This window comes from Schistocerca gregaria, chromosome 9 (assembly GCF_023897955.1).
Source record: "Schistocerca gregaria isolate iqSchGreg1 chromosome 9, iqSchGreg1.2, whole genome shotgun sequence".
In the NCBI taxonomy this organism is placed as follows: domain Eukaryota; kingdom Metazoa; phylum Arthropoda; class Insecta; order Orthoptera; family Acrididae; genus Schistocerca; species Schistocerca gregaria.
Genome location: NC_064928.1, coordinates 118,715,405 through 118,739,710, shown reverse-complemented (window position 1 = coordinate 118,739,710; position 24,306 = coordinate 118,715,405). Strand labels below are relative to the sequence as shown.

Here is a 24,306-nt window from a genome sequence, read left to right as displayed (position 1 = left end):
ATAGGAAGTCCTTCATCTGGAACAACCAGACCAGGATAATTTGTTTCGGGTTATACTTGCAACATTATCATCACCACGACGGGACGTCGAAGCAACCAGCCATCGCTTCCGGTACGCCAGATCGTGTCCTTGCAGTTAAGAAGACAGCGTGGTAACGTATGTCCGCAGCACCGGCAGATTAGATAATTTGCTCTGTGATAATCACTCAGCACAGCGCGCCTGTTCCCGTCTTTTCTCATGTGGTTCTGTCTTGGGTGTTCATTGCCTGAGTTCTCACTACTGTAGCAACAATTAATGTTGGGTTAGCTGGGTGTTTCTCTTAAGATTTGAGTTGCAAGAAATTGGATCCACATACCACTTGGTCATAAACGTCACAAGCTAGTTTATGGACAACTTCACCTTCACAGCAATTATTTGAGTATCCAATTTGACGTATTGTAAATGTTTCATGTGTTTTGTTTATTATTTTGAGTTTACTCATAATAAATCAAATTGTTATTTTGGACAGAACTTTCCTTCTGTGGATCGGTAAAGCAATCCTTTCATTTCTCACTACGTTAATGAAACTTTCCTTTATCAAATTAAATTATTGCAGGTGCCAAGTTCTGTTCTACTCCACTTGCAGGGTCGATTACATTCAGTTCGCGTTTCTTCTTAATCCATGTGCAACAGCAAAATTCGGAGTTAGAAAAGGGGAGGGGGGCTTAGAGCATCATTTCCATATGAAGATTCTAGAAGAATTTAGTGTTAAATACACTGCTAGCCCCGGCACCTCGCACCCGAACTTAAGCAAAGGCAATTTCTCTCGAACTGCTTTGCACGCCTGAATGACTTTATGCATTGTCTTTCGTATCCCGCCTGGGAGGCGGCGCGTGGGTAAGGAACAGGATCAGGGAAAGTTACTAATCTCTCGGTACTGCACATACTGTTAAAGCACCTTTACTAGCGGATAACATTTGCAAACATATTATATATGTTCACCATATAGCACAGTCACCTTACCAACTGAGCTACTATGACTACATGATATAATGAACTAAAAGTCATATATTTGAAGGTTGTCTTATAAATTAAGGTAGCTGACATTTTGTCTTGACAAATAAAAACACAAACACAATTTTAAGATTATAATTATATTTATTTATAAAAGATTTATAAATATGATCAGTATGAAAAAATCACTTGATTCTTTTTTAAACGGTGCACCAGAAGTACAGTATTTGGAAAATAGCATCTTCTTGTACGCTTCAAATTCAGCACGTATATCTCGTAATGTTATGAGTGAATTGCAATAGTCTGGTATTCCATCAGTAAATTTGTGTTTGACATTTTCAACACTTATTCGAGGAATAGCACAAGACTTAGGCACTGGTGTTATACATGTACTAAAACAATCTTCTATATCATCTATGTGGATGCTACATGTGTGAAGCCAGTTAATGATGTCACTGTATACTGCCTGAACATATGGGTGCCATTTATTTAATCTCTCTATCGTACTAGTTACAGCCACGTGTAAACTGAACAAGTTATCAACAGTGGGGTGATACATGAAAATACTGTAACCTTCAGCACTTTTAATATTTAGAGTAGCATCATCATACATTGATAGAATACTCACAGTCAGACTTCTGCAGTACATGTCCTGGTAGGAGTGGGATGGACAATATTCGGTGGTCATATGATTCTTGAGGTGTGTTTTTAAACGACAGCTCATTCCACTCATAGTCAGAAAATTTCACTTTAAAATTTTTGAGTACATTTTCCAGCTCAACCTTTACTATTCGTTTTGAACCACTAACTGTTAACACATAAACTGAGGCGAATAGTAAAGGTTGAGCTGCACTGGCGGTCGGTATCTCCTCATCCACGACATCCACACCAGTGCGGTTAGCCTGCTGTTCTTCCACTGACGGCGGCGCGTCTCTTGTGAGATAATCAGTGGATGGTGTGTACGAAGGAGCCCAGTACTGAGAAACTCTGTCAAGCGCTGCCTCTGGCATCGACATTAACACCTCGCTATCCTGCTCCAGCATGCTGAGAAGCTGCACTACAGGATCCTGTATGGACAAGCCCGAGGCCTTCACGTGTGTGGACTGCGACAGGTTGGAACCTGCTGATGTTGATGTCACTGGTGCAGCTGCTGAAGCACAAAGACGAATATTGATAAGAATGATGTGATGCTGATAGAGAAATAATAATAATTTTAATAATTTGGGACTTACTTTTCTGCTGCTTCCTCCTCCTGTTCCGCTGTGGTGGTGACTGATGCTTCATCTTGACTGACTGACTTACTGAAACGTAGATTGACGAGCTGCTGAGTGCTCCTTATATAGAAGCCAACTACATCATCATGATGCTGTGTTCCTATTGGCTGAATGATGTGAACACGTGACCTGTCGAAGTGCCCCCTAGCAGAGAACTCGTGAACTAGATCAGTTCGTCGCTCTGCTCGATTGGAGACAGTCATCTCTTGTGAGCTGGGAGCTTATATGTAGGTTTTAGAAAAGGCAGACAGTTCTAACAGTAGCAGATGTTTCCATGAGATGGGTAATGCATTTTTAAAGCATCTCGTGGCAAAGAATTTATTTGGAGGACAGTATTCTTGTTCTTGTTCATATGTTCCAGCATTAATGTGCGCTTCCATTCCACATTTAGGACGCTATGGGACAGTCCTCAGCTGTATGCTTGCAAGCTACACTTCTGTTAAACTCATCACAGTCAAACACCAATAACTCACCGATAGAACACATTGTGCAGGATGGTCTTCAATGGTGTTTACGGAGTATACGAATATGTTTAGACCGAAGCGAATTGACATCAACTGGACGACTCTTGCGGTTAGGGAGAGTGAATGCTTGATAGTGAATATGTCTGCAGTTTGCGCATGCGCATGACCATGTGCTGGTTAAGAGATGTGTCCTTACTCCATCCCTCTGTATTGCCGAAATCTGTTGAACAGAATTTTTGTGCTTATTCCCCTGACACTCATCTATTATCATACTCGTCCATACCTGATGTAGTGAGGTGTGGGCACAGTCCTCCATCGAATATCTACACGTAATGCAGCTATTGAAAGCTGCTCTACCGCCCACATTCATCTTAATGATCGAACACATGGCGATGGCTTGACAACGACAGCTCGGCAAAGACTGAATGTGCAGGAGCATTTAAGGTCATAACGGTAGTTGAGTGGATGGGGCCCAACTGGCTTTCCTCCCGCCAAACCCCGCAATCTTGAATAATGTCACGGCGGCACTCTCTGGTGTCAGGGGTATGGACTAACACAGTTGGACTCCTGACCTCGTAGCAAACACATGGTATAAATGGTCTGTCTCGTTTGAAATCTACAGGCAGACTGACCGTTTTCGATAATACATCGGATGGTCACATTTGAATGTGAAGTCTCAACAATGTATTACTAAGAAAATTGTTGCTTCCGTGCGTCGTTCCAAAAGTAGCAAGCGACTGGCATTGCGCTTGCGTGCCAAGTTTCATGCATACCCTGCTTTAACTGCCTAATTAACATTTTAATTGCCGATAGATATAAAAACGATACACTACAATTACAATATTAATCTATAAAATAAAACTGTACAATTAACAAACGAAAAGAAACAAGTCATAGTAGCAAATTTACAAAGAAACAGCACTGGATTCTTGGTTCATCATTTTGTCAGTATAATGGCAATTTACCTATCAGGACACGTTTAAATCTGGATGCTTTGTCCCTGCCAGTCTATATCCGGCAAATTAAAATCTCCACCCAGAACTGTAACATGATGGGGAAATCTAATCGAAATATTTTCCAAATTTTCCTTCAGGTGCTCTGCGACAACAGCTGCTGATCCAGGGGGCCTATAGAGACATCCAGTTACCATGTTTGAGCCTGCTTTAACAGTGACCTTCACCCAAATTATTTCACATTTTGGATCTCCGTCAATTTCCTTCGATACTATTGCACGTCTTATCGCTATAAACACGCCTCCGCCTTCACTGTCCAGCCTGTCTCTGCGGTATACATTCCAATCTAACAACAATTACGTAAATGTAAATACGTACGTAATGACTTTGAAGGCCAGACGTTTGAAGAAATTTTAGGCATCTGTATCCCCAAAGTACAGCACGTCTTTCCCGCGTCTTTGATGTGTTTTTTAAGTCTTAAAAAGCTTGAAATGCTACATTTTACAGACTTTTTTTCTTGGTTTTCTGGGGAACACCCCGAGGTTCCCTTTCTCTTCGAGGCAACCACTCCCCCCCTCCCCCCCCCCCATAAAACTTCTTAATCCGCCACTGGACTGTAGCTGAGACAACTTGGCTTTAGTCTCTCCCACGAGAAACGGAAATCCAAAGAGGTTCCAGCAAACGCGGAAGAATACATAGAGCAATGTTTACAACAGGTTCATTCTTATGATGAACAAATTATAATATATGTGCACCTAACACAGCTGATGCTAAGATATAGGCAGTCTGTGAATTTATTTCAAATTACATAGGTAGTTCTTTAAATCAAGACAGTAGGCGAGACGCAGACTTTTAAGTCCACTCTAACATATTACATAATATGAATAATATTCGTTAAATAAATGCCGATTGCGACATGTCGCACAGAAACTTTTGTGAAGGTGCGTCGTAAATATGGGACATGTCCCAGTTTTTCGCTTACGTAACTCTGGTGTGGAACGTGTACAAGTCCCTCATTGTCTTCCAACAGCAACTGTAACAATAGATAGTCGTCACTAACTTGGGAAACGTGCGTTAACTCGCGCGAACTGTTCACGACAGAGGTACACGCTGCTTGCACGTGGCACAGTAGAGCATTACGCTCAGATAAAACACTTCAACTTGTTTCCTTCATACTCTAGTCACGTGTGGCTTTCCTACCAACTTTAAAACCAGTTCTGATACTTAACCTACGTTTAGTACACAGCAACGTATCACTTAAAATGAGCCAAACGTAAAGAACCCAATGGCCACATTGTTCGCTGAAACCCTTCAAACGTTACGGTGCAGAGCTCTAAGAAGTATCACAGTAACAATGACCAATATCGTAAAAACATATACTTCATCATTGAGCCGTGATATGAAACTGTAAGATATGAAAGGAATCAGTTGTGTGACCCCGTTAGATTCCCCAGAATCGAATGAGAGATATTGTATACATTAGTAAAGAAAGCGCGCAAATGCGAAACAAGTGTTTTTTAATTTTTTAAAGAGAAAGATGAAACTCAGCTTCAGTAGCTGATATAGCTTTGCGTCATTTATATACAGTATTTTTACAGTTTAATGACCTTTCATTATTTACAGCAGGAAAACTATTTTTTTTCGTGTGCTGCTGCTAACAGCCGCCCCATGGGAACCGCTCCTTACTTCCCCTGTGTGGTCTTCTCTGTAACTTTAGCGTTACATCAAACAACTGTTTACACGTAGTTAAGCCTTGCAGATAAACTGCGTAACCAATAAAATAAACAAAACACATCCTTTAGCCCTTGGTTTCAGACATAGCTGCTAACTAAAATTCTAATACGGAAATTGCAGGTTGTTAATCAGTTTATTACTGGTTCCAAAATACTGGGTGATCAAAAAGCCAGTATATATTTGAAAACTTAATAAACCTCGGAATAAGAGATCACGATACACTTGCGACTTCAGGTGACCCCAAAGCCAATAATCGCACGGACTGAGGTCTGGGGACCTGGGAGGCCAAGCATGACGAAAATGGCGGCTGAGCACACGATCATCGCCAAACAACGCGTGCAAGAGATCTTTCATGCGTCTAGCAATATGTTATTTTTTTTAAAATAAAATCTCATGTCAGTCCAAGCATGTGTGTCAATTTGTACCTCTCTATCTACATTATTCCGTGATTTATTCCGTTTTCAAATTTATACTGGCTTTTTGATCACCCGGTATTTTATCTTTTAACATATCGCTGCCTGCAAGGTATCTTGCACCGTTACATTTGTAAGTAGGCTGTTTAAGTTTTCTTATTGGTAACGCCGCCGCCACGTAGCGCTCTGTATGAAAATCACTGGCTGTGCCGTGTGCTGTCTGTGGCTGGTTGGCATTGTTGTAATATTCGCCATTGTAGTGTTGGGCAGCGGCAGCTGGTCAATGGTTTCGATATCCAAAGATATATGCAAGTAAGTTGCGCCGCACCTCGCGAGGTATGAAATGAAGAGTGATGTTGCAACCTCCAGAGCTGTATTCAGTGTGGCGACTACTTTTTCTGGAATATTATGTTATTCGCCCCTTAATGTTATTGCTGGAATGATATGAGTTATGGTCCGCTGTAATACAGTAATTTCTTGAAATTCAGTGTATGTTGAACAGTAAGTGTGCGAGCTGGTCGGAGGTTAAAAGCTCATATCCTCTATGTTCATTCGTATGAGATCGCACTCTCAGTTTATACTCAAGCAAATGAGAAATAGTTTATTATTAACAACATTTATATTGAAGCCTTACCGTACCGTATCTTTCTTTTCTCTGAGTAAGTGTAGCACAACGTAAGGCTCACTGTGTAGCAGTTACTTTTAAACATTACAACTCGACCTCCGACAGTTTCCTCTCACTGTTCATTACTTTCCACACCAGTAATTCATTCTTAGTGTCTTGTAACGTAACTTTTTGCGTTTCTCGCCCATCATACCGCCAACTAGTTCAACGAATGCAATTATTTATCCCTTTCCATCCAGCAGTCTTTCAACTGTCTTTGTCTTCCTCTGATTTCACATTTCTTGCTTTCTCTGGGTATTGCACTCATACAACAGAAACTATACAGGTACAGTATTTTATATATTAGTTTACGCATGTTACGTAGCTCAGATTGCATAAATGAAAAAGAGAGAGAAAAAAACAAAGAACATTCCGTCACACATTCACGGCAGTTTTGCAGCTCTCCCTAGTACTGAAACCACGATCCGCCTCTGTCTCCGAGATACAGATCACGAAAAGCCTACAGTTTGTGCGGTATGAGAGTGAAAGCGCCTTGATGTGCGACCACAGCATGATGCTGCTTTATCATTTTCCACCAGTGTATTTTAGCGAAGCTTTGTAAGTCTTGAGAGCTTGGTTTTGACTCACCTCAGAGTGGAACGTGGGGTTGATGAGTTTGCGGTGCGTCTTCCAGCGGCTGCCGTTGAGGGTGAGTAGTCCGTCGCCGACGAAGGACCGCATGGCGCTCGTGGTGAGGGGATCTCGCTCTACTATCTTGGATGTCACCATGACGTGTTGTATGTCGTCTGGGTGAGCGGCCAATACCACCAGTTTTGGGCCCGCGTAGAACCTGAGACCAAGACCACAGCACCCAGACTTTTTATTTGCTGCCATGATGGGAAATAAGCTGTGTATGTACACTCGAGTTTGCACAAACTGCGACACTCACTGGAACAAAACGTTACAGAAAAGCTGAAGCACACAAGAAGATGCTTTACTATACTGCTCTAGACACGTCCAATACTCCGCCCACACAGTTCTTGAAAGGCCCGGCAGTACCGACCGACCACCATTCTTGCCAGGAGGGCTCAGCAGACCCGCACCACCATCTACACGAGTGCTGGCCAAGCACGGTGGAGCTTAAATTCGCTGATCTGACGGGAACCAGTGTTACCGCTGTGGCTAGGCCATTGGCAGGTACATCTAATACTCCTAGATTAAATGAGGCTTTATGAATTTGATATAGCTAACCAACGAATAACGTGTTTAATGAAAAGAAAGCACTCAGAGGACCTCCTCCGCTCAATCTTACCGACTGACCAGTCGAACGTCCGCGAGCGACATATACGGGGTGTTACAAAAAGGTACGGCCAAACTTTCAGGAAACATTCCTCACACACAAAGAAAGAAAATATGTTATGTGGACATGTGTCCGGAAACGCTTACTTTCCATGTTAGAGCTCATTTTATTACTTCCCTTGAAATCACATTAATCATGGAATGGAAACACACAGCAACAGAAAGTACCAGCGTGACTTCAAACACTTTGTTACAGGAAATCTTCAAAACGTTCTCCGTTAGCGAGGATGAATGCATCCACCCTCCGTCGCATGGATTCCCTGATGCCCTGATGCAGCCCTGGAGAATGGTGTATGGTATCACAGTCGTCCACAATACGAGCACGAAGAGTCTCTATAATTAGTACCGCGGTTGCGTAGACAAGAGCTTTCAAATGCCCCCATAAATGAAAGTCAAGAGGGTTGAGGTTAGGAGAGCGTGGAGGCCATGGAATTGGCCCGCCTCTACCAATCCATCGGTCACCGAATGTGTTGTTGAGAAGTGTAGGAACACTTCGACTGAAATGTGCAGGAGTTCCATCGTGCATGAACCATATGTCGTGTCGTACTTGTAAAGGGACATGTTCCAGCAGTACAGGTAGTGTATCCCGTATGAAATCATGATAACGTGTTCCATTTAGCGTAGGTGGACGAAACTAAAATGAGCTCTAACATGGAAATTAAGCGTTTCCTGACACATGTCCACACAACATCTTTTCTTTATTTGTGTGTGAGGAATGTTTCCTGAAAGTTTCGCCGTACCTTTTTGTAACACCCTGTATACTGTAGGAAAGGAGGCGTGGTCGAAATAACACGTGATGAGCAGAGATAAACTTGTCAAAGATAAAATTAACTATCGATTGTCGTCTTGTCAACGATGAAACTGTACAGCGAATCTGCAGAGCCACTGTCCATATGTCGCTAAGTTTCATTGCCTCCTCTTTCCTATTAAAATTATCCTGGTGCTTATCAATTTCAATGGCTTCTCTACCTAGTCTTGGGTAATAATTTGACGTTTTAGATAAAACTTCACTTCATGGTTTCCTGACTGAAGAGCATGCTCTGCTACAGCAGATTTCTGTATTTTTCCTAGTAGGCAAAGAACTCGGCGCTAGTCTCGGTTTCGGCTCCCATCTCCTCATTGCCATCCCTCCACCCCCCTCCCCACCCCTGTCGTCACTCGGTCATCTACACCACACAGTGACGAAGAGGAGGTTTTGCCGGGAGGGATGTGGTATCAGATATCGATACCACCCCAAGTTGGCAACAGAATTGCAAGTTTCCATTAGACACTGATAGGGGACACACGGGATGTGGCGGAGCCAATGGTGTGTGCCCACGGAGCCACGCCTCCAGTGGCTCTGTACCACGGCTGGCGGCAAGCGCTCCGCCCATTCGCTGTCAGGGCCACTTTGCTGTGACACCACAGTTTGTGCTTAGCACAGGGAGCCTCACTCTTGTTGACATTGATATTGCTATTGCCGGACTCTTCCGTGCTGCTTATTTGTAACGAGTCTTTGTACACTCAGAGAAATACAGGTTAAGTAAATCTTCTGTTTAATGGTTTATCACATTCGCTTTCTGCTCCTGTCCGGCTTTCCTACGACGACATTTGCTGCAGCACTCTGCAGCACACCTCTCCTCACCGTTGACACAGGAACTGCTGGTTGCGCTGTGTGGAGCCACTTGCCACATATTCACAGTATACCTTCCGGGGTGTGTGCGAGTAGGTGTAATAGAATGGTACTGATTGTGTCCTCCCCCCATGAACCATGGACCTTGCCGTTGGTGGGGAGACTTGCGTGCCTCAGCGATACAGATGGCCGTACCGTAGGTGCAACCACAACGGAGGGGTATCTGTTGAGAGGCCAGACAAACGTGTGGTTCCTGAAGAGGGGCAGCAGCCTTTTCAGTAGTTGCAGGGGCAACAGTCTGGATGATTGACTGATCTGGCCTTGCAACATTAACCAAAACGGCCTTGCTGTGCTGGTACTGCGAACGGCTGAAAGCAAGGGGAAACTACAGCCGTAATTTTTCCCGAGGACATGCAGCTTTACTGTATGATTAAATGATGATGGCATCCTCTTGGGTAAAATATTCCGGAGGTAAAATAGTCTCCCATTCGGATCTCCGGGCGGGGACTACTCAGGAGGATGTCGTTATCAGGAGAAAGAAAACTGGCATTCTACGGATCGGAGCGTGGAATGTCAGATCCCTTAATCGGGCAGGTAGGTTAGAAAATTTAAAGAGGGAAACGTATAGGTTAGATATAGTGGGAATTAGTGAGGTTCGGTGGCAGGAGGAACAAGACTTCTGGTCAGGTGACTACAGGGTTATAAACACAAAATCAAATAGGGGTAATGCAGGAGTAGGTTTAATAATGAATAGGAAAATAGGAATGCGGGTAAGCTACTACAAACAGCATAGTGAACGCATTATTGTGGCCAAGATAGATACGAAGCCCACACCTACTACAGTAGTACAAGTTTATATGCCAACTAGCTCTGCAGATGATGAAGAAATTGAAGAAATGTACGATGAAATAAAAGAAATTATTCAGATAGTGAAGGGAGACGAAAATTTAATAGTAATGGGTGACTGGAATTCGAGTGTAGGAAAAGGGAGAGAAGGAAACATAGTAGGTGAATATGGATTGGGGCTAAGAAATGAAAGAGGAAGCCGCCTAGTAGAATTTTGCACAGAGCACAACTTAATCATAGCTAACACTTGGTTTAAGAATCATGAAAGAAGGTTGTATACGTGAAAGAACCCTGGAGATACTAAAAGGTATCAGATAGATTATATAATGGTAAGACAGAGATTTAGGAACCAGGTTTTAAGTTGTAAGACATTTCCAGGGGCAGATGGGGACTCTGACCACAATCTATTGGTTATGACCTGTAGATTAAAACTGAAGAAACTGCAAAAATGTGAGAAATTAAGGAGATGGGACCTGGATAAACTGAAAGAACCAGAGGTTGTACAGAGTTTCAGGGAGAGCATAAGGGAACAATTGACAGGAATAGGGGAAAGAAATACAGTAGAAGAAGAATGGGTAGCTCTGAGGGATGTAGTAGTGAAGGCAGCAGAGGATAAAGTAGGTACAAAGACGAGGGCTGCTAGAAATCCTTGGGTAACAGAAGAAATATTGAATTTAATTGATGAAAGGAGAAAATATAAAAATGCAGTAAATGAAGCAGGCAAAAAGGAATACAAACGTCTCAAAAATGAGATCGACAGGAAGTGCAAAATGGCTAAACAGGGATGGCTAGAGGACAAATGTAAGGATGTAGAAGCTTATCTCACTAGGGGTAAGACAAATACTGCCTACAGGAAAATTAAAGAGACCTTTGGAGAGAAGAGAACCACGTGTATGAATATCAAGAGCTCAGATGGCAGCCCAGTTCTAAGCAAAGAAGGGAAGGCAGAAAGGTGGAAGGAGTATATAGAAGGCTTATACAAGGGCGATGTACTTGAGGACAATATTATGGAAATAGAAGAGGATGTAGATGAAGACGAAATGGGAGATACGATACTGCGTGAAGAGTTTGACAGAGCACTGAAAGACCTGAGTCGAAACAAGGCCCCCGGAGTACACAACATTCCATTAGAACTACTGACGGCCTTGGGAGAGCCAGTCATGACAAAACTCTATCAGCTGGTGAGCAAGATGTATGAGACAGGCGAAATACCCTCAGACTTCAAGAAGAATATAATAATCCCAATCCCAAAGAAAGCAGGTGCTGACAAATGTGAAAATTACCGAACTATCAGTTTAATAAGTCACGGCTGCAAAATACTAACGCGAATTCTTTACAGACGAATGGAAAAACTGGTAGATGCAGACCTCGGGGAGGATCAGTTTGGATTCCGTCGAAATATTGGAACACGTGAGGCAATACTGACTTTACGACTTATCTTAGAAGAAAGATTAAGAAATGGCAAACCTACGTTTCTAGCATTTGTAGACTTAGAGAAAGCTTTTGACAATGTTGACTGGAATACTCTTTTTCAAATTCTAAAGGTGGCAGGGGTAAAATACAGGGAGCGAAAGGCTATTTATAATTTGTACAGAAACCAGATGGCAGTCATAAGAGTCGAGGGGCATGAAAGGGAAGCAGTGGTTGGGAAAGGAGTGAGACAGGGTTGTAGCCTCTCCCCGATGTTATTCAATCTGTATATTGAGCAAGCAGTAAAGGAAACAAAAGAAAAATTTGGAGTAGGTATTAAAATTCATGGAGACGAAGTAAAAACTTTGAGGTTCGCCGATGACATTGTAATTCTGTCAGAGACGGCAAAGGACTTGGAAGAGCAGTTGAACGGAATGGACAGTGTCTTGAAAGGAGGATATAAGATGAACATTAACAAAAGCAAAACGAGGATAATGGAATGTAGTCAAATTAAATCGGGTGATGCTGAGGGAATTAGATTAGGAAATGAGACACTTAAAGTAGTAAAGGAGTTTTGCTATTTAGGAAGTAAAATAACTGATGATGGTCGAAGTAGAGAGGATATAAAATGTAGTCTGGCAATGGCAAGGAAAGCGTTTCTGAAGAAGAGAAATTTGTTAACATCTAATATAGATTTATGTATCAGGAAGTCGTTTCTGAAAGTATTTGTTTGGAGTGTAGCCATGTATGGAAGTGAAACATGGACGATAACTAGTTTGGACAAGAAGAGAATAGAAGCTTTCGAAATGTGGTGCTACAGAAGAATGCTGAAGATTAGATGGGTAGATCACGTAACTAATGAGGAGGTATTTAATAGGATTGGGGAGAAGAGAAGTTTGTGGCACAACTTGACTAGAAGAAGGGATCGGTTGGTAGGACATGTTTTGAGGCACCAAGGGATCACAAATTTAGCATTGGAGGGCAGCGTGGAGGGTAAAAATCGTAGAGGGAGACCGAGAGATGAGTACACTAAGCAGATTCAGAAGGATGTGGGTTGCAGTAGGTACTGGGAGATGAAGCAGCTTGCACAGGATAGAGTAGCATGGAGAGCTGCATCAAACCAGTCTCAGGACTGAAGACAACAACAACAACACTGATTGTGTTGAAGCCCAGAAAATTCATCTGTTGTAATGCATTCCTTTTCTAATGTGCAGAGTTCAGTAATATCCAGGTGACCTACTTCTGCTACAGAGGGACACGGTTTAAGCCTCTACGCCCCTTCAGACGTTGGGAGACCTGGGCTGGGATGATGCATCTGATAGCCATCATTCCGTGACATATATTCCAGGCAACGGCAGTGCAGACAGTGAAATCGACAATGTCGAATACTTACTGACTGTGTGTCACACTTGCGAGGCTCTTCAGTGCGTTATACAATTGACAACTCCAGCGGTTGAACGGTTTTGCGTAAAAGCTCACTTTACACGTGTCACAAGCGACTCCACTCAGTGTAGCCCACTCAAAACTGCCAGCTGAAAGGATTTATGCAGTCTACCAGTAACACAATTAACGGTGAGAGAAGGGTAACATCTTTCTTATCAGGCATAATAAATGAGCACTCATTTAATAATACTTGTTTTGTAAATAAAACCTCACTTCCTTGCTGCAACTTAATTAGTTTTCCCAACGCGCTTCACCTTTTTCTTACTCTAAGGTATCTTCAGTTTACGTTCGTTATTTGTAGCTTATCAAATAGTTCACGTCGCGTTTTTTATGTAAATAAGTAGTTACTTACAGTTTGTTGGCACCTTCGCCTCATCTCATCTGGTCTGCCACTTGATTTGCTAAATGTAAGCACAATTTAGTATTCCAAACTTTTCCTTTCCACTCTTCACCATGTTTCTCCTTCTTCATTGTGCTGCTCTATTACTCTTTTATCTCTAGGTACAGCTGTTTGTTCGAACACTGAGCTTTGAAAGACGTAAATATTGTGACTTCTTTATGTGTTTCCTCCTGTTTGGTTCGTTTACGTTCATATTACCAATCTAACGAAGTATATGTCCGCCCCGATAGCTGAATGGTCAGCGTGACGGACTGCCGTCCTACGGGGCCTGGGTTAGATTCCCCTCTGGGTCGGGGATTTTCTCCGCTCGGGGAATGTGTGTTGTGTTGTCTTCATCATCGTTTCATCCCCATCCGGCGCGCATGTCGCCCAATGTGGCGTCGAATGTAATGAGACCTGCACCACGGTGGCCGGACCTGCCTTGTAAGGGGCCTCCCGGCCATTGACGCCAAACGCTTATTCCAATAAAGTATATGTTGAAAACTACGTTTATGTCTATGTGTGTGGGGAGGGGGTGTATGGGGAGGGAGGGGAATTGGTAGTTTGGGTTGTACAATGTTGAAAGTGAATGTAATAGCTAGTAGAGAGTGGCTGAAAGCTTTGGAGATCGGCTAACTTGAGTTTTCGTTTAAATGTTCTGTGGAGGAGTTCATGGACAAGTGAGTGAAGAAGTGTTGGGTGGTATTATTATTATTATGATAATAACCCTCTTTTGGGTATTATTCTATTATTTTATCTATTAGTGTAAACAAGGAATTGTTTGACATGTGTACTTGATCATTCATCAGGGTTTTCTTTCTGCTTTGGTTTCCTGTATGTGGTAAATTTATTGTAGGTTAGGAGGTGTTTTTTATTGTTGATTCTAATTATTTTCATGGCTTCTTCTCTAGCAGCTGGTTTGCTGTTACGTTCTCTCAGGTATTCTGCAAATGTGGAGCAGTTTGTCCCATAGTTCCAGGCTCCCATGTGTTCTTTGCATCTGAAATCAAATGTTCTACCGGTTTGTCTATGTATCTGCCATTACAAGTGTTAGGCTGTAGTTGATATATACCTGATTTCTGGTAAATATCTCTGTTTTTTGTCGGTTTGGCGGGTGTATTTTTGCATAAAACTGTCTGTTGTGTAAGCTATGATTATTTCCTGTCGTTTGAAATTGTTCGTGGTTTTATGTGTAAGTATCTGTTCAACATCTTGTGTTTTCTATCATATTTTTCTGATTATTCTGTGCTCTTCGTATGGTACTGATTGTTTTGTTTGGTTCTGTTGCGTTTTTGAATGTGGTTTGGTGTTTTCTGCTTTTGTTATACTTTTAATTTTGTTCTTTAGCGTTGTGACTATGTTACTGTTGTAATCGTTGTTTTGTGCTGTCTGCATTATTATGTCCATTTCTTTTGGGTAATTTTACTTGGTGAGTGGCACTGTGTTGAGTCTATGGAGAATGTATCGAAGTGCTGTTTGCTTTTGTGAGTGTGGGTGGTTCGAAGTTTGGCAATACTAATATCCGTTCCTGTGGGTTTACAGTAAATTTCAAACATATGTTTATCGTTTTGTTTTGTTGATCGTCCTATCCAGAAACTTAATTTGGTTATTCTGGTAACTCCACTGTGTAAACATGAGATCAGTGGCGTTATTTTCCCTACTGATGTAAGAGAACTGGACAGGAAATGCTGTACAGGTATAGTGTGTCTGCAAAACGTAAACCGAGTAGCACTTTGATAGTGGGGGAAATTATTTTTCCCTGAAGAACGCTGCGGCTGCCGTACCAGACGTCTAAGAATTAGTTTCGCCTCTAGCAACACAGAACAGTCTGCAGACGTTTACATGGATTCAAACCACCTGCGTTAGTATCAGTGGCAGCTCATGTGCGTATTCCATGCAGTGTTGGCGCACTTTTTGGAGAAAGAAAAGCACTCCCCGGGCATCTCTGTTCACTCCATCGGCAGTGGTTGATAAGGCGCGCTGCGGAGGTCGGCGTAGCTTCCTGAAACACCTCGCAGTCGCTCTTTGTGCTACAGTGGGGTACGAGAGCGGCGAATCACCTGTTCACTCTTCCGTTTTGTGACCTACGAAGGCGGAGAGAGCAGGGCCAGGAACCGAAGCTTACCCTACCTCTCCGCCTACACCCTTTTGCACATCGAGAACACCATATATCCACGAACACGGCTCTGTTGCACTCATAGGTGGCACACATCATTCAAAATTTCTTCTTAACGGACGTAATTCAACCGTAGATATTAATTTTATGCCATTAAAACACTATTTTCAGCAATATGCGATTTTTGCATGCAAAGCGGAAAGTATTACTCGAAGATGAGAAGTGAATTGGCTATATTTGTAGGAAATGTATTGTAGTCTAATTTTGTACTGAGAAGCGGTTTCCCTAGAAGCCATGGATCTTGAGATATTCGAGTAAAAATGTAAATAAAACTAAAAAACTAAACTAAACTTTGTCCGAACAGGCCTTGGAAGGCTGCCGTCTCATCCTCAACATAGAGGCGTCACTGGATGGGGATATGGAGGGGTACGTGGTCAGCACACCGCTCTCCCGGCCGTATGTCAGTTTACGAGACCGGGGCCGCTACTTCTCAAACAAGTAGCTCCTCAGTTTGCCTCACGAGGGCTGAGTGCACCCTGTTTGCCAACAGCGCTCGGCAGACCGGATGGTGACCCATCCAAGTGCTAGCCCACCCCGACAGCGCTTAACTTCGGTGATCTGACGGGAACCGGTGTTACCACTGCGTCAGGGCCGTTGGTAAAAATATGAAGTGACCTTTACATGGTGCCCCACCCTCCACCGCAACCCTCACACCTCACCGGTCACGATTTTAAGTATGCTGTTCACGACTGCGGCTGAGGTGTTGCGGTCAAAACAGGAGAGTGTCACTCCATGGCGCTTTCGAGATGTACTGAGCAACCTCATAATCTTGAGCAGTTTTATTCACAAACCCTATAGTTACTCTCACACGCTCATCAGGAAGAATACACTCTTATACCAAAATCTGGAATCTTAGAATAATGGCAAATAATAGAAAATGACTGACATATCCCCTTTTAATGTAAATAACACTCATATTATCATAAATATTGTGTAACTAAAAAAAAACAGTAAATTTTCAAGAAGAATATTCTTCTTAATGACTTCAGCATTTTCATAAAAATTCCTGTTATTTACGAAGGTCATTCAATAAATAATACCCGACATTTTTTGAAAAGCCGTGAATATACATCGAGAAACGTTCTTGTTGGTGTTTCACATTTGATGTTTGTTCTCTGCGCCGGTGAAGTTTCGAACCGTTCTGGCATATGGCAGAGCCGAAGTACAGCGTCAAACTGGTGTCTACATACGACTCACATTACAAGCAGCTTGCTGTTATTGAATTATTGTGTGCAGAAAAAGAAACAGTGGTGAACATCCGGAAACGTTTGTGTGCAGTGTATGGAGATGCTGCAGTTGGTAGGAGTACAGTTGGACAATAGGTAAAGAAAGTTACAGCGTCAGGAACTGCAGAAACAGAGCCCCATTATCAGCCACGCTGGGGACGTCCTGTCACAGCCACTGCTCCAGACATGCTGAATCGTGCGGATGCCATTAATCGCGCCGACCGGCGCTTCACAACTCGACTATTGGCTCTACAGTTGTCGGTCAGCATTCGAAGTGCGTCTGAAATGATCGAGAGTCTCGGATATTCAAAGAAGTGTTCGCGATGGGTTCCACGAATGCTTACAGCGGACCACAAGATTCATAGATACGGTCATTTCATCTGATTTGTTTGAGTGGTTTGAGACCAACGGAGAGGTTTTACTGTGACGGTTCGTTATGGGGGAAGAAAGCTATGTGCACCACTTTGCGACGGAAACAAAAAGGCAGTCCATGGAGTGACATCATCCTCATTCACCACAAAAGAAGAAATTCAGAACAACCCCCTCTGCTGGAAAGGCACGGTGACAGTCTTCTGGGATTGTGATGGGGTCATTCTCATAGATGTGATGCTAAGAGGGTCAACCGTCAATTCAGAGGCATACGTGAAGACACTGAATAAATCCAAGCACCGTTTCCGACATGTTCGATCGGACAAGAATCCAGCAGAAATCTTGCTCCAACACGATAATGCACGCCCACACACAAATCTGAGAACACAGGAACACATCGACAAATAGGATTAGACATGATCCATCCCACACTCCAGACCTAGCACACTCGGACTTCCATATCTTTGGGCCGCTTAAATATTCTCTACGGTGAACACACCTTGAAGATGACGAGATTGTCAGTCATGCAGTGAAAACATGTCTAAACCTACAGGACAAGGGCTTTTACCGACAGGGAATACATGCTCTTCCATAATGCTGGCGTACGGCTCTAGAACCTGATGGAGAATAAGTAGGATAGGACACGGACAAAACAAGTTTGTTGTGGTTGGCAGGAGAGCCAACCGTATTGCTAAAGGAGGCCGAAATGCACGCGTTATAGCTCACGCAGGCTGGCGTGAGGTCTGGAACATGACAAGAAAATTAGAATTGAGAAAAACGGACGTAGCTGGTGGAATACTTAACTTTAATACATTCATGGAGAACTTCGCTCTTTATGGTACATGATTCACAATATCAATAGTACGGATACTGACGCCTTGCTAGGTCGTAGCAAATAACGTAGCTGAAGGCTATGCTAACTATCGTCTCGGCAAATGAGAGCGTAGAAGTCAGTGAACCATGGCTAGCAAAGTCGGCCGTACAACTGGGCGAGTGCTAGGAAGTCTCTAGACCTGCCGTGTGGCGGCGCTCGGTCTGCAATCACTGACAGTGGCGACACGCGGGTCCGACGTATACTACCGGACCGCGGCCGATTTAAAGGCTACCACCTAGCAAGTGTGGTGTCTGGCGGTGACACCACAATGTTGATGTGTATTGTCACCAGATTCTGATTCTCAACTATAAATATGTTCTGAGAAAAAAAAAATGTGGAGCATTACTTATTGAACGGCCCTCGACTATAAACATTCATAATTAAACAATACATATCAAAATACACAATATAATGGACGACAGTAACCTTTTTGGTGATTTGGGTTGTGACACCCACATCTTTTACTTATTAAAGAACTCTATTTATTTCGACAGACACACATGTTCATCAACTTGTCACACTTGATCGCTGCTCCAAACCACACTTCCAGATTCATTGTCGTCTGCTCCACCAGTCCCTTTATTAATGGCATATTTCTTTTGAACACCATCAAATTTCTCACGAAACTGCAAAGGGATAACATGCATCAACCCCTATTCTTTCAGGTTACAGAGGAATAACGTCCTTGTACGCTCTCGGCACATTATGAAAATGAGGGACTATCCCGGTCTTAACCAGAGTAAATTCATATTCCACCATTCCAGTGCTCGTGGGTGAAACCGAGATGCTGTTTCTCCCGTACAGTGCACTCAAATACTTTGTTTACTTCATCCCGCTACGGTGCTACCATCACGCCTCAGGTTGTTTCACGAAATATAGGGACTTTTCTCGGTGACAAGTCGCATTTCTGCATGAAATGAAATTTCAGCAGTGGTTTAGACGGGGAAAAAATCACTGAATAAGTCCCATTGTAGAACCCAGAGTGCCTCAGTTACCGTCCGTAAATACTTTACAGCATTTCAGTTAGAGCGGCGCCAGGTCAGAACTTCGATGCGCATGACGATCCTGTCATCGCAATTAGTTTCTCCCACCACACATGCTCGTAGTTGTTTAGGTTACTAGGCAGTGTAGGTCACAAGTGGTAAACACATATTTTGTCCGAGTAAATCCTCTCAAATCCCCGCCCACCCATTTTCTCCGTTTTCGCCGCGCTTTGAGAAAGTTTTACCGTCTCCAATACTTCATGATAGTGATCAGTTAGCGATATTAATAAATAATTTTCTGTGTCTGGTAGTATACAGAGCCCATCAGAAAAATGTATACACACTTTTAGGAACGAAAAGTATTATGTGTTTATTTTACATTTTACAATCGATTACACAAGTTGTACAACATTCAGTATAGCACATGGTTACTTAAAATGTTCACCGTTGGAGGCTGTACACAGAACGACGAGCGGTCGTCGCAACTACGGTAGTCGACGTTACAGTGGAGATGGCTGCACATGTTGCTGTAATCTCCTGGCGAAGTTCCTCCAGCGTCCGTCGATAGACGTTGTGCTTCACAGTTCCCCACAAGTCAAAGTCCACAGGTGTAAGACCTGGCGACCATGGAGGGAACTCAATGGACCATCTTCGTCCAAACCAATGCCCCGGAAAACTGTCAACCAGGAAAGCTCGTACGGCAAGGTGGTAGTGTGGTGGCGCCACGTCCTGTTGGTAGAAGACCTCTTCATGATCTCCATAAAACGCACGTATACGTGGCATAACTGACGTGCGTAACATTTCCAGGTGGACTTCTCTAGTGACAGTAGCATCAAAGAAAAAGGGTCCTACAAAGCCCCTGTATGATAGTCCACACCACACGTGGACCCCTGGTAGATTGACCGCTTTATCCACATAAAAATGCGGATTTTCCGGTGCTCAGCACAAACTGTTATGCCGATTCGCGGTCCCATTAAGTTTAAAATCTCGTCACTCTACACTACCTTCGTCATCAGCTATCATTTGCTGATACCATTCGCAAAATTACATTCGGCGATCAGCATCGTCATCATTAATCGCTTGCAATAATCGTGGAATGTCAATAATCGTGGAATGTAAACTCTCCACTTCCAGAATTCTTCGTACACTTGTACTGCTAACCCCATTTCAGGTGCACATTGCATAACATACTTCTGTGGAGAATTAACAAACGTTTCCAACACGAGAGCCGATGAAGCAGGACTTGTAGTAGCTGTACGCTGTCTTCCTGATCTTACTTTGTGAATATCACATATCGTTCCAGGCGATTCACACTTGCCAATGATGCCCGTGAGCGGCAGCAGCAGCGCTCTTCGATATAGCCCTGCTGTATTATCTTTGCCGACTGCTATGACTTCCCAGTTGACGTTTGTCGTGTAGCGAGTTGGAGCACGCCTGCAGTGCAGTTCGGACCTGGCAGTCGTAGAGTTGGGATGCGGTGGAAGTCGGTCGGGTTGGAGCAGTAGTGAGGCTTGGATAGCCATGACTTGCCCGACCGTCGCTGGCACACATGACATCAACTGGGCACTGTCTTGGTTGATCGTCGGTTGGTCGTCTTACTGGACGATGTGTATTGGCTCGCCGGTCGCACATGGGTTGGCGGTGTGTGTCTCAACTTGTGCTTCAGCCTTGTCATTGTTCGGTCACTGCTTTTAGCATTGGCTGCGTTCTTCGGCCTAGTGTTTGTGAAATTGTGTGTAGCTTGTGATCTTGACTGCTCACTTATTTTAGTGCTGTCCCTGTGCTGGTGTGCAAGGAGTTCGTGGGTTGTCGTGGAGCTTCGAGGAAATCTCCGGGTTGGCGGTGTGTGTCTCAACTCGAGGTTCAGCCATGTCATTGTTCGGTCACTGATTTTAACATTGGTTGCGTTCTTCATCCTAGTGTTTGTGAGATTGTCTGTAGAACAGAATGATATTTTCATAACAGCGGAGTGTGCGCTGATATGAAACTTCCTGGCAGATTAAAACTGTGCGCCGGACCGAGACTCGAACTCGGGACCTGCAAGGTCCGCAGGAGAGCTTCTGTAAAGTTTGGAAGGTAGGAGACGAGGTTCTGGCAGAAGTGAAGCTGTGAGGACGGGGAGTGAGGCATGCTTGGGTGACTCAGATGGTAGAGCACTTGCCTGCGAAAGGCAAAAGTCCTGAGTTGGAGTCTCGGTCCGGCACACAGTTTTAATCTGCCAGGAAGTTTCATATCAGCGTAAACTCCGCTGCAGAGTGAAAATCTCATTCTGGAAACATCCCCCAGGCTGTGTCTAAGCCATGTCTCCTCAGTGTCCTTTCTTTCAGGAGTGCTAGTTCTGCAAGGTTCGCAGGAGAGCTTCTGTAAAGTTTGGAAGGTACGAGACGAGGTACTGGCAGAAGTGGAGCTGTGAGGACGGGGCGGGAGTCGTGCTTGGGTAGCTCAGATGGTAGAGCACTTGCCCTCAAAAGGCAAAGGTCCCGAGTTCGGGGCTCGGTCCGGCACACAGTTTTAATCTGCCAAATTGTGTGTAGCTTGTGATCTCCAGTGCTCACTTATTTTTGTGCTGTCCCTGTGCTGGTGTCCGCGGAGTTGGTGGGTTGTCGTGGAGCTCCGAGGAAATCTCCGTGGACCATAGTCTGGCTGGGCCTGCTGGCGGTCTCTACACAATGATGGAGTCTGGGGGCCTGTTCCCGTTGCTACGAAGTCTGTGGCTCACCGATCCTGGACACGAAAGTTGAGTTTGGATTTAATTTACCAGCAAGTCAAGACTGTTCACATTGTGCCGTTTTGTTCTCGTTGGTGGCTGTTGGGACATTCCCGCGAGCAACAACGTGTGTGTTCAAGCTGGCGAAGGTTTAGCCACCGTCTGGTGGAGTCCAGAATTTTCTGCCTTGTGGCCGTTAACGTTCCGGTTACCTACCCTGGCCATTGACGTAAATTTAGGCAGCGTCCATTCTTCACCGTGTTGTCACTGTCCAGCACAGTGTAGTGTGTAGTTCGACAGCTTAATGAATGCATGGTTGTGGGCGTCCATGTCTTTTACGTTTCCACTGACCTGCCGGTTGTGTGCTGTTTGAGTGGAGCGCAACTTTCCTGTCTGTTGGTTTGGTTGTCGTCGGATCGAGAATGGTTGGTCCGACTGCCTGTCTAACCTCACAGAACGTTAGTATTTCAAGTGCTGGCCGGCCCCCGAAACTTCTGAGCGCCGTTAGCTGCACTGCCAATTCTTGTTTTCTGTTGTGTGTATTTGTATGGCTCATAGCCGATGGTTTTGAATTAAAATTGAATTGTTTTTAGTGGTGTTTTCAGTCATGGGCCTTCAGCCGTTTTAAAATTAAAAATTCTTTGCTTGTCAAGTGTTAGATTGTTTGGGCTTTCAGCTTGATTAGTATATTGTTTAAAGATAAATCCCTGTGCCTTCCGCCTAATAAAAATTGTTTCAGCTGTGTTTTAAGTCATGGGCCTTCAGCCGCTTGAAGATTGAAATTCCTTACTTGTCAAATGTTAGACTGTTTGGCGCCTTCAGCCTATGGAGCCTTCAGCCGTTTTTAAATTAAGTATCTTTGTCTTTCGAGCATCAGACTGTTTGGGGCCTTCAGCCTTATTGAATAAGGCCTTCTGCCTTGTGTTTTTATTTTTTTTTATTTTACCTTCAGTCACAAATCATCAGCCTTCAGCCGTCTTTGAATTAAGGTTGTTGCTTTTCAAGTGTTAGATTTTTGCGGCCTTCAGCCAAATTGTAGAACTTACTTAACGTGAGGCCTTCTGCCTTCTAAATATTCCTTTTGGTGTCTGAATTTTGAGTTAATGGCTTTTAGCAGCTTTTTTAAAAATTAATGTGGTTTTGCCCTTAAGGCATAAGACAGTGTGGCGTATTCAGCCGATAACTAAGTTCAGAAACTTGCACAGTAATGGTTGGTCAAATAAATAAAGTGTATGTGTTCGAGTGTGACAGCGGCACATTTTGGCCCCTTTCCACAATTGCAACTATGGTACCTGTCCTGTCCTGCGGGTTTAGCAGGGCGTCTCAGTTCCCTTTTACAAAGACGTATGAAATAGCGAATACATTTGACAATTTACACATCTTTGGAATTAAGATCTGCTGTAAGATAAAAAAAAATATTCAATTTTTAAAGTATTGTACAGTGTATCTGTTCTACGATGACTGTATTTATGACATCTTATTAGTATATTAGAATGTCCTTGTCAATGGGGCTGGAATCACAGCTTGGAGAGGATATTAAGTTTCGTCTTATTAGTATTCATTCTTCGTCTGTTAATAGTAACAATTTCTTTTCTCGTGAGCACCGAGTTGTGGAAACAAGGGTGGCGTCGAGTCGCTGCTGAATCACCCAGTACCATGTGCCTTCGATGTTACAGTCCATGGTCACAAACTTTGTCCATATCGTTCTTGCCTGGTTGTTGAGTCCACAATAAAAACCACTGCACGGTAGGTGCAAGTCGATGCGAAGTAGATTGTAACGGAACCTATTAAAGGCTTTAATTTACTGAAGTAATCGAAACCCTCCAAATTCAACCAGTTTAACGAGTATTTATGATTACAGAAAAGTTATTGTGTATGTTAACAATGATTGCATAACATGTCTCCATAAACAGTCAACCCATTAAATTATACTGAATAACTGACCGACACAAAAGTTAATATCACTTGATCACTGATACAGTAAATGTCATCATGTAAAAACACTAAGTTCATCTTAAATAATTGATATGAAGTACGAAAAATAGTGGCCAACTTACTTATATTGGATCTCCTTAAATAAAAATCACCCAGTGAAACCTATTTGTTCACTAGGACCGTTTTCACTGAGTATTCACGTAAACTCTCCTATTTTAGACGAAAACCAATGTAATTCTTAATAATTCATGTTATTTACTTATTTATGCAAATTAGAGAAGTCAATTGACAAACTTCTAAAAAACGGCCTTTTTGTAACAAAGAATTGTTCTGTCAAGTCAACAAACCTGTCTGTCATTTTAATAACCTGTTAAATTATATCACTCGATATAAATTAATTAAATTAATAACTTTTCTGCACAAATTACGATAACAGATGTACATGGAACTTATAAACCATATCTCTTTTTAGTAGTTCTTTGACAAGGTTATAAATACAAGCAGCAAGAAGGGTCGCTAGCGGAGTCTGTATGTAACTTTGGTAAAGTGCAT

The 24,306-nt window shown here is 43.2% G+C and overlaps 1 protein-coding gene across 2 annotated transcripts in view; it reads right to left on the bottom strand.

Moving 5' to 3' along the window:
* Positions 1 to 24,306, bottom strand: part of LOC126291890 (cytochrome P450 4g15-like) — a 131,725-nt gene that overhangs the window by 64,935 nt on the left and 42,484 nt on the right. For both annotated transcript variants that reach the window (XM_049985618.1, XM_049985619.1), the window contains one exon: positions 7,084 to 7,285. In XM_049985618.1, coding sequence (XP_049841575.1) covers positions 7,084 to 7,285 — 202 coding nt within the window. The remainder of the gene's footprint in view (positions 1 to 7,083; positions 7,286 to 24,306) is intronic.